We start from the raw sequence: 11,127 nt of genomic DNA, 5'->3' as shown, positions 1-11,127 counted from the left end.
ATGGCGATAATTCGAGTTAGGGACTTCCGAAATCGATTTCGGGCATACGCTCAAGTGCCAAATCATGATACGGATCTACCGGGACCGTCAGAATAATGATCCGGGTCCGTTTGCTCAAAACATTGACCGAAGACAACTCAAATGAGTTTTGAAGCTCAATTTCACATTAAAATCAATTTCTTTTCACATAAAAACTTTTCAGAAAAATTTACGGACTGTGCACGCAAGTCGAAAAATATTGAAAGCTGCTATTCAAGATCTCAGAACACAAAATAAAATATTAAATTTAAAGATGACCTTTCGGGTCATCATAACAGTCTGCTTAGTCGCACGATTATGATCTCCAAACATCTCTTTGAGATTTTCCAGAATGTCATAAGTAGACTCCATAAACTGATGCTGATATTGCAGAACATTCGACATAGATGCCAGAATGTAACAACGCGCCATCTCATCAGCCTTAACCCATTTTTGGTAAGCTTTATGTTCATCATCCTTAGCATCATCTCCATGTTTTTCTGGACACACCTCATCGAGCACAAATTTGTACGCTTCAGCAATTAGGACAATATCCAAGTTTCATTTTCAATCAACATAATTCAGACCCTCAAGTTTGTTTTGAGTAGGAATAGCAGTAAGGGGATTGAAAGCAGTCATGGTTAATCTGAGAGACAATTAAATAAATAGATCAAAATCAGTCATGTTTTATTGAATATTAAAATTCAAAACACACTACATACATATAATCCATGCACTTTGAACAACAAGTTTCGATGGGAAAAGATATATTCTTGCAATATACATATGTAATAACAGATTATTCACTCCATGAATTTAAACAGGCCTTACTCAGATGGAGAGTAAACTGTTAATTTAAGTCAAGCGAATATCAACATTCAATATACTAGTCCCATTGAACCAACATGCATACTCAGATGGAGAGTAAATACAAATAATCAACAACTAGTATTACCTAGTGATTAGCTATAATGAGTTTATCCGATATGGAAGAAGATCTACGTCAACGTGTAAAATCATTATATCACCAGAATTTAACCCTGGAATCCATAGGAAACGATCCCTACCACTACTAGATTAAAACAACTTAAAAAATAATTTTGAAAAAATTCCAGAAAATTAGAGAAACGCCCAAAACACCATCTAGACGACCCCGAAAGCCCAAAAAAAGGCTTACATCATGAGAAAATCTCATGAGTATTGATCACTGGGCCGTTTCACATTGACCTGTCAAATTTCAGGTCAATCAGAGTCCGTCAACAGATTGACCTCCGATTTTCTAGCCAATTCGGCCAAATAGTAGCTTTTGCGTTTTCCTCGGATTAACAAAATTTTCAGATTATTCTAACCAAATATCATCAACATTAAGCACATATTATTTGATTTTCAGAATAATCAAAATTCTCGGAACAAATATTCATGCTCAAAACAGTGCAGTTTAGAGAAAACATGATGCTCCTTTTCATGTTCATCCTAATTATCTAATTAGACGTGAGTAGGTTCTGATACCAATTGTTGGATTATATATCGCAGCGGAAGCAATTTCAGTATCACATTCACGTGTAAATTAAATAATTAGTACATACGGAGATTATACGAGTTACCTCTTGAAGCGTGAACAAAGCAGATTAATCTCGATCTCCAGTTCTAGAGTAGCAAGACCGCGATCTCAGCAAAATGTTCCACAGTCTTCTACTGTGTTACCCAAATAATATCCGGAAAGAGAGAATTTCGGGTAAGCGAAATTTCAAGGCAAAAACGAGTGCAAAAATGGCCAGCCCTATATGGGATATATATATATATATATATATATATATATATATATATATATATATATATATATATATATAGCCACGTTATTTTAGGTTAAAAACCTTTTCCAAAATTTGTTAGGTTTTCTTCTTCCACTAAGGTAAGATTTCCTTTATTTCCTATTATTTAGGCACAGTAGGGACCACATAATTTAATTAACAAGACTCCTTATTATGGAATTAATTTCGAAATTTGAAATTAATTTCTGCCATAATAAATTATGAATTATTCCACTAAAAATTCGTAATTGCACTTTTTAGTTCAATTTCGAAATTCTTCCATAAAACCTTATTTAACTCCTCATGTTAAGATTCAGATACTAATCAATCAAATTAAATTACTGACAATTAAATTTATTGATTACTTGCTTTAGACTTTCGCTTAACTTATTTCATGTATCGGATATAAAATCCACCGGCCGGGTTTACACATGAAAACTTATGAGCTTTCATAAAGGAGTATCATCAATCTCAAAAACCGAGACATGAGTTCTATCAACTAATTATTACTTCGCCAATGTGTATCATTATTGTCCAACTTTAAATGTGTTATTAAAGCAACCACAAATGACAAAATAGTCACCACAAATGACAAAATAGTCATTTGAATCCTTTTCTGCTATTTGGATTAACTTTAAATCTGGTCTAATTTTCCAAGCATTTGGATCCTTTTCTGCTATTAAAGCAACCACAAATGACAAAATAGTCACAAAACCACAAGCAATTACAGTTACCATCAACTCCTGCGGATAGTCCTTCATTATCCATGCCTAAAATCATACATAAATGGCAGAAAACAGAATTTAGTGCATACTTTTACTTGATAGTTAATCTGCTTTTTAGCAGAAGGGAATGAAAAGAAGAAAAAAATTAAGGGAAAGGAGTACCTGAACTATGTAAAGCAGACTAACCAAGAAGCTAGCAGTAGTAAGGAGTGAGCTGCCAATTATCCAATTTGATTGTGTTGACAAAAGAGGCTGACCAATATTTCTATTATGAACTACTGATTCATGAGAAAAAATTGCTGGACCTTTGTAAAAAGTCATCACAAATGCTCCTGTTATTAGTATTATCGTTCCAACAGACTTTGCTAGACTGCTCTTAGCTCTCAACACTAGCCTTTCCATCCTATTAATTAATAAAACCAACTATAATTCAAGAACTAATCTTCAAAAAAAAGAATGATTGAAGAATTAATTTGGTTGCTGAACTTTATCAATTATAAAATAAATTGTTGTATAACTTTAAAGTTATCTTGATGGGTTGTTCTTGTCTTATAATGGGTAAACATTTAGTGACTTTATTGTTATAAAAGGTAAATTCAATTATTTTAATTTGACTTTATTGGGTATTAGTGTTATATTGGTAAAGTTTAGTGGCAATATTACTATTCAATTACTTTAATATGACAGAAAAAAATGTGACTTTATTATTACAATGGATAAACTTTGTAACATTAAAGTAATTGCACTTTGTACTAAGACAGGAAATTAAAATTATCTTGATGGGTTGGAATTGTCATCATAATGGGTAAAAATTTAATGATTTTACTATTATTATTATAATAGGTAAGTTCAATTATTTTAATGTGACAAAAAGGAATTTTGGGTATTGGGTAAAGTTTAGTGGCAATATTACTGTTACAATGAATAAAACTCAATTTGACAGAAAAAAGAGACTTGACTTTATTGTTATAATAGATAAATTGTTGGCAATAAGTGAAATTAATCCAATAACAGAAAATTGATGGAGTAAAAAAAGAGGTGCGTACCCAAGAATGACAGCAACTATGAAAGTGAAAGCTGGAACAAGATCAACTATGGCAGAAGCCAGAGTTGGTGAGCTATATTGTATCCCCACGTAAAACAAAGTCTGCCCAGAACAGCTTTATTTGATAATCCAATTTTAGAGAAAGAGCCATAGTTTAAAGAGAAAACCATAAAATATTAGCTAGCCACCGGGCTGAGGTCTCATTTGTTAACGGAATTAACCAGACAACAAGTTATTAAATTTATACCTGAGAAGAGCAAGAAAAAGATTCTATACCAGACAGAGAATGTTAACTTAGCACATGGCTTTGATCTGCAGATGCAAATAAAAAACAGTTATTTATAGTAACATTCAAGAAATTGAAAACTTAATATTAATTAATAGACAGAATTAACCTGTGATAGATGAAGGTTGAAGGAAGAAGGACGAGTAAGGCTAAGGCGTTAGAATAAAGAACAAAGACAAAATTGCTCATTCCTTTGTTAGTAGCTGATTTATTTAGTGTGTTTAACCCAACTTCAAAACAGCAAACAATTACTAATAACACTGATATCATTACCTAATTCCCCATCTCCTTTTTTTCCCTCTCCTCTGTTGTAGTCTGCAATTTCTGCAGTTCAGAGATTATCCACAAACTAGGATTGCCAGAAAAAATTTGTCGATAAAATGAAAGGAACTAGGAAGCAGTAGGTAAAGGACTTCTAAACCAATGACCTTCTTCTGGAAGTGTGTTAGCCACATTGAGAGCCTTATAATTGTACCGAATCAAGGCGAACTCATAGCTCATCTCAGAGTTCGCACCTAACTATTCATATATATTTCATGGACTTCCTAATATAAATACAGGGCCTAAACACATTATATTAGGTTCGTCCTAAACCATGTTTCATACTGTAATATGCTAAGTAGGTGCGCAACATAATGGGAAATAGAGCAATTTTGTCCTTATCTTAAGTTTGGTAATATGCCCTTATTGTTAGTGGACTAAATCAGACTTGCTCCTCCATTGTGAGAAATAGATCAAGTTTGCCCCTCTTTAAATTTGGTCTCAACTATGCCCTTATCGTTAGGACATGCTCAAATATTTTTCTCAAAACTAATGAAATTCACTTTTCACAACCCTTTTATTTTAAGCTCAAAAGTTTATTTGAATTCTATTTTCTAAATGACTAGTGGAAGAACAAAAAGAAAATAATAAAAGAAAAGAAAAAACACATGTTGAATTTTTTTTTCCTTCCAAAATACACATCACAAGCAGAGAAATTATTTCCCAAAAATATTCTTGTTTATCCGTAAGACGGTACAATTGAATTTGTTATGTGGTTTATAGACAAGCGAAATGATTTGATCCAAAGCAATAAATAAACTAAATTAAAAATAAGTCTTAGCGTTAAAATCAAAGGAAATGGCAGGCCTAGCTCCGGGAGCTATGCTTCCGAGGACAGAAGTAAGAACAATATCAGACAAAAAGTGAAGTTATATTATTTAGCTTGAGAACAAAGTATAACATAAGTTTTGCCAGAGATTTCGTGTCCTTCAATGGTTGTTTTAGCTACTATTTATAGATATACCTAGGGAATAAGATCCTAGGATCAAGCCCCTCTTTAATAATAATAATAAAGGGGGCATTGATGAAGGTGTAACTGCAGGCCATGAATGCCAAAATTCTCTGCAACGGCTGCATATTCTTCATTAAATGACATCTGGTGACAAACATTCGTGTTGCTCCCATTTATTATGCTCCCTTCGAGATCTATCCAACACACCAACTGCAGCTATTGCCTCCGGTCTCGTTCTTACTCGACTCATCTTCCGTATGTTTCTGGTTTCACGTATCACGCAATTATTCGATCATTTAATATAAACTAATTTTCCCTATACAAATAGTCTCCCTACTTTCCGGTGGCATAACTTTGTGTCACCGAAAAGTTGGTGAAGATTCCTTTCTTGGCGAAAAATTCTTTCGAAGCCCTCTGAACATTCTCTAATGCTTGATAAAACGCATGTCTCCTCGCATTTAATACCCCGAATACTTGTTGCCCCACAATTCAATAATATTTTTGCCGGTTCTCGAGGTAATCATGGCCATGATTTTTGTCGTCTATATCTTTACTCGTACTCATCATTTTACTTATTTCACTTCTAAAGCCCTCATAAATTCATTATCTTCTTTGCTCTGCAATATTCTCCTACTTTTGTCTCTTTCCAGCTTTCTTTGCTCTTAATCCATAAATTCTTTATTATCATGGCTTCTTTCACTAAGTCTTCTAAAAACTCTGCTCTTCTCTTTGGCGGAGGTCCAAAGAGAAGTAAAGATACATAGGTTGATGTTGATGCTGATCCTCCTACGATGAACACCATCATTCCTAAAAACTTGAGCACTGTTAACGACTACCAAGAGAAGTTCCCTTCCGCGAATCCTCGAACTTGGCATGTTAGCATGTATCCTTCTTCTAATTGTCCTTCCAGTATTCCTACTATGAAGGATGATTGTGACTGCCATGACCTAAAGATCATTGTTCTTGACCCGGTGGAGCGGGTTACCTTCACCAAGAAGGTTTTTATGTATGTCTATATGTACCCCTTCACTTTGGGACCGTTTTATTTAAGCGAGGTACTTGACCCTGTGATCTTGGAATTATGCCACTGATACCAGGTCTACTTGGCGCAAGTAGGCCCTTTTGTGTGGCGAGCAGTGGCTTGTCTGTGTAAGCTATGCACGGAGACGGGGGAAACCCTAACCCTGGCGTATATGATGAACCTATATTCTCCCAAAATCTTCCGTGGGGGTATAATAATATTTCAGTAAGCGTGGCCACCATGCTCTGCTTACCAGCATGGATGATGACAAGAGGCTTTTACTTGGAGCGGTGCCCTCGGATCTGCCTCTGGTATAGGTGCTTTCTTGCGGAGTCTCCAGCCAGAGAACAAGCAACCAAAAAGGCGACATTCTTCCTCGACTGGGAATAAAAATAAGAAAATAAAGAAGGCCACGTCCGAGCCGGCCGCAGCCACCGTGGTCATTGATGATGGCGGGGAAGCTAATGATGTAGAGTCTCCCCTTCAACGGAGAAAACGATCTTTATCAACTAAACAAAATGCTCAATCTAGAGAGCTTAGAACCCAAGCCGAGGGTGAGGTCTGAGCGCTCTAGGGAGAAATGGATTTAGTGGAGAATGCTTATTCTCCCTTTTCGGTTCCAATTTCTGCTTTTGGACCTATGAGGTCGGATACTAGGCATCTTCTGCCTTTGGTTGATAAGCAACCAATAATCAACATTGCCTCTGTCGCAGCTGCTTCTCAACCTACAACACCATTAGATTCATCTCCCTCCACACTAGTTGTGCCTTGATCACCAGTAACTACTGCATCTCCTCCACCGGCCACAGGCGCCCAAGAAGAGGATGTCTCCCTCCCCAGTCCCCTAACCACGAGAATTTGGGGCACAACTACTTACCCCCTTCTCCAGATTCCGGAGGGAGGAGGAGCGTCACTCTCTCGGTTTCATAAGAGTGATATCTGCTGTCCAGGCCGGTGGAGCTTGCCAACTATCTGAAGCTTCTGGCTTCAGAAAAAGATAAGAAAGAAAACACACTCTCTTTCAGGGGAGTGTATATTGAATAATGTTATGCATAATGCGGTAGCGGTACCGTATTGTTCTCTCACTGTTTGTTTTTATTCATCTGCTATAATCAGGTTTCTACCTTTCATATATGTTTTGCAGGCCAACTTCCTCACTTCCAAAGGCCTTTAGAGATTGATCCTTGATAAAGAAGGACTCATGTCCGAGTAGGATCAGCTGTTGACTGAGAGGATTAACTCGTTACATGCCTCCTAGTGCTAGAGGCAAAGGTTACATGCTCAACTTCACGATGCTAAGGCTAGGTGGACTGAGTCTCAAGATACTGCTCTTGCTGCTACCGAGCGTGAGTCTGCCTCCATTGAACGAGAAAATAACTTGGAGGACGCCTTGAACTCCAAAGATGAAGAGTCTGCTGCCAAGGAGAAGTAGGCTCAGATGGAATATAGGTATAAGACGATCATGGATCAAAACAAGGTTCACATAACTACAATTTGTGATCTCGATGCCATGAGATCCGAACGGGATGGCCTTTTGACTGATGTTGACAAGCTCAAGGCAAAGCTCCAGCACCAAGAGGATTCCCTCATCTTTGAAAAGACATATTCTATGTATCATATGAGGAGAAAAGCCTTGGAGAAATCTAAAGCAGGCATTATTGATATTCATGATGAAATTGCCAAAGCCCGAGCACTGGAGTTAACTACTCGAGAACGTCACCCGACTAAGCCTGACGCAACTGTCTTTGAGTACTGGTTCTGAATATTCGAGAATCGAGGAAGAACTTGAAGAGAATGATGATGAAGGTCAAGATCCAGCGCTGGAAACAGATCCACCTACTTTTCCCTGGGGCGCAAATGCCTCTCTTCTCCCAGTACCGTTGGCGATGAATTTTAGCTTTTTCCCTTTTTCCTTTTGTTCTTTTCCCTAGTTATTTTTGTACTTATGCCATTTGGCATGTTTGATAAATGAAAAGGACTTTTTGCTTAAGTATTGCACAAATTTCATTCTTTTTGAGCCAAATTAGGTAAGGCTTAGGGTCTGTTTTCTTGCGATAGCTTTCAGGTTCCGGGCATAAAATTTTTCGGAACCAATCCTTTACTATGAGGGTTTCATAAGAGAGGTCCCTCTTATGATTACGGTGCTCTTGAAAAGGACGTCACATGTTCATTCCGGTACTAGCATTTGAAGTTTTTAGTTAACTCTCAAATGATAAAATGAATTCATTATTTGGACAAGAAACAAGATAAAAATAAAAGGACTTCATTTTATTCCTTCTATCTTCAAAGTACATAAGCATTCATTTTTTTAAAGAAAATAAATTGCCAATATATCTGGCTAACTTGTACAAATTGTTTCTATAGGGCTAGTTGTGCAGTCCCCGGTCCCGATGAGATATTGTTGTTCTCGGATCTCACAGTCCCGATTTTCGTGGCAATCATGTTGCCGTATTCTCATACTATTCCTCCTAGTGTTCGAATGCGAAATATGCGAATTGAAACACTGAAAGTCTTGATCCTTTAAGGAAAAATACTTGTGAACGGTTGGATAATATTTGGTTCGATGGAAAGCTTCATTTCCCATTAGGAACTTTTCCATCGAGCCAAAAATTATCTAACCATCCCATAGTGGCTTGTTGTTTCAGTGCCTTTTCATTTAAAGGTCTTAATTTTGCTGATGATACTCCCTTCGTAGTATGCTTTCCGTATAAGTAGGGAATAAGAGTGCAGCACATACTTTTAGTATAAGTAGGATCCATTAGCAGTAATACCTTTGGAGATGAGTCACGTTCCAGTTACTTGGAAATTTGACTCTATCTTGATTCTCCGGTTCGTATGCTCCCTTCCCGGTGACAACTGAAATTCGGTAGGGACCTTCCCACGTCGAGCCCAGCTTTCCAGCATTGATTTCCTGAGTGTTCTGAGTTATGTTCCTCAAAACCAAGTCTCCTACATTAAAATAGCGGAGATTGTCCCTCCGGTTATAGTATCTTTCCATCCTTTGTTTTTGAGCCGCCATTTTTATGTGTGCCAAGTCTTTGCGTTCATCAAGTAATTTCAAGCTTGACCAGCAATGCCTCATTATTTTCTTCTTCATCCATTTGGAAGTACCGTAAGTTCGGTTCTCATACTTCTACCGAGATCAGAGCTTCTGCACCATATACGAGAGAGAAAGGTGTTTCTCCCGTTCTTGTTTTTGCCGTCATCCGATACGCCCAAAACACGCCAGGTAACTCTTCGGGCCACTTGCCTTTAGCTGCTTCCAACCTCTTTTTGAGTTTTTGAATAATCACCTTATTGGTTGAAGATGGTAGGCTAGGAATTCATGTTTTAAACTATATTTCGCACTCCAATTACTACACTTTGATTGCATTTGAGTCTAATTGTTAGTACTTTGTACTTATTACATGTGTTATATTGTGTAGGATGTGATTTTGAGTGAAAAAGCAAGTTTGGAGCTAACATACATGAATGGGAGCTATGAAGTCTGAGTAGAAGCCCAAGAAATTAAGTCGGGATCACGTTCGAGGATCGATGATCAAGTCTGGATGTCAAAAAGTGAGAAAAATTGAATTCATGTAGAAGTGATAATTAAACTATACTATCTTTGACTAGCGAGCATCAATTTCATGTTGTGTTTTGCGCTCGTCAAATTTTGGCACCGTTGCCGGGGATTGGCAATTAATAGTGTTCAAAATAATGTTTTGGTGCTAATTCAGGAACCAATTTTATTTTATTCTTCACGGTTTTTCTCTTTCGTGTGCAGGATATAGGTCTAACTTCTCTGGTGTATGACTCGATCTTCTTCAAAGGAAGTGATACCCTATGAATCGGAGTTGGAGAAACACATGCGACAACTGAGAAAAGAAAGAGGACTCACAGAAAAATTCTTGGGTCATACTTCGACTTAAGATAAAATGGAAAACAAAGAGATTAATGGAGTAGACTTAGCTGCAAGAGAGGCAACACAACATAGAGAAGAAGTTGCACGGATAGCAGCTGAGACAGCCCTTAGAGCTGCTAATGAGACTATCGAAGATGATGGGGGTCGAAGATTCAATCTAAATCGATCCCTGGTTGAAGACCAGTTTGAAAATATGGCACCCAAGCTTGGTAGAGCATTGGGTGATTATGCCATACTAGTCTACAATCAGGGATTGCCCAGTGTCAGACCGCCACTCATAGCAATAAATAATTTTGAGTTGAAGCAAGGCTTGCTTCAAACCATCAAGAACAACTGTGTATTTAGAGGGAAGGTGAATGAAGATCCAAACACTCACTTGATGGACTTTGAGGAAATCATGAACACCTTCCAGTATAATGGAGTGTCTAAAGATGCAGTCTACTTAAGGGCATTCCCCTTTTCACCGAAGGAAGAGGCAAAGCACTGGCTTCAAAGCTTACCAATTGGGTCGATTAAAACATGGGAAGATATGACTAAAACGTTCCTTGACAAGTTCTTCTCAGCTGCAAAAACAATGAAATTTAGAAGGGAAATCCACAACTTCTGCCAGAAGGATACTGAAAGGATCTTTGAAGCTTGGGAAAGATTCAAAGAGATAGTGAGAAAGTGTCAGCATAATGGAATCGAATTGTGGATGCAACTCTAGAACTTTTGGGATGTACTGACACCTTCCTCACGACGAACTCTAAGTACTACAATTAGAGGTCCTTTAATGAAGAAGACTCCTAAGGAGATTTTTGAAATTCTTGATGAGCTCTCTAAAGATGCTAACCAATAGCCCGCAGATGTTAATGATAAAAGAAAATCAGCTGGGGTTCACCAGGTAGACTCTAACACATCAGTGCAAGCCCAACTGGACCCCATGGCCAGAAAGACAAGAAAGTTAACCTTAGCCAAGGTCCAGAGCTAGTCATCCTCTGTTTGTGATTTTTGTATAATGGGTCATCAAACGTATGAGTGTCAGGCCTCGACTACAGATGTAAC

At 37.5% G+C, this 11,127-nt stretch overlaps 1 protein-coding gene and 1 non-coding gene across 11 annotated transcripts; both read right to left on the bottom strand.

Moving 5' to 3' along the window:
• Positions 1-260: 260 nt before the first annotated feature.
• On the bottom strand, positions 261-4,443 carry LOC104090671 (WAT1-related protein At3g28080-like). 10 transcript variants are annotated; one of them, XR_011411668.1, is made up of 5 exons: positions 3,995-4,443; positions 3,601-3,911; positions 2,564-2,768; positions 1,623-1,713; positions 261-664 (listed from the first exon to the last, which is right to left on the bottom strand). XR_011411668.1 is itself a non-coding variant. In XM_070187640.1 (5 exons), the coding sequence occupies exons 4-5, from the start codon at positions 2,954-2,956 to the stop codon at positions 2,357-2,359; spliced, it is 483 nt and encodes a 160-aa protein (XP_070043741.1). In that variant the 5' UTR covers position 2,957; positions 3,601-3,714; positions 3,847-3,911; positions 3,995-4,433; the 3' UTR covers positions 2,206-2,356. The 10 variants fall into 10 exon arrangements, 7 of the variants coding, with proteins under 7 accessions (XP_070043741.1, XP_070043744.1, XP_070043740.1 ...); XR_011411667.1 differs by having other exon boundaries at positions 2,564-2,599; positions 2,717-3,911; positions 3,995-4,440; XM_070187640.1 differs by lacking the exons at positions 261-664; positions 1,623-1,713 and having other exon boundaries at positions 2,206-2,599; positions 2,717-2,957; positions 3,601-3,714; positions 3,847-3,911; positions 3,995-4,433.
• A 6,217-nt stretch (positions 4,444-10,660) lies between these two features.
• LOC117275370 (small nucleolar RNA R71) lies at positions 10,661-10,767 on the bottom strand. Its single transcript, XR_004505544.1, has one exon. It is a non-coding gene; the product is annotated as a small nucleolar RNA R71 (small nucleolar RNA).
• Positions 10,768-11,127: the final 360 nt, after the last annotated feature.

Source organism: Nicotiana tomentosiformis, chromosome 10, assembly GCF_000390325.3.
Source record: "Nicotiana tomentosiformis chromosome 10, ASM39032v3, whole genome shotgun sequence".
NCBI classification, from domain to species: domain Eukaryota; kingdom Viridiplantae; phylum Streptophyta; class Magnoliopsida; order Solanales; family Solanaceae; genus Nicotiana; species Nicotiana tomentosiformis.
Note: the sequence above shows the minus strand (reverse complement) of the source record. Positions and strands in the feature narration are given on the sequence as shown.

Coding starts and splice junctions, on each gene's coding strand:
- LOC104090671 (XM_070187639.1), bottom strand. CDS start 2,956: ATGGAAAGGCTAGTGTTGAGAGCTAAGAGCAGTCTAGCAAAGTCTGTT. Junction 2,600..2,716: donor GTCTGCTTTACATAGTTCAG/GTACTCCTTTCC, acceptor GTATGATTTTAG/GCATGGATAATGAAGGACTA.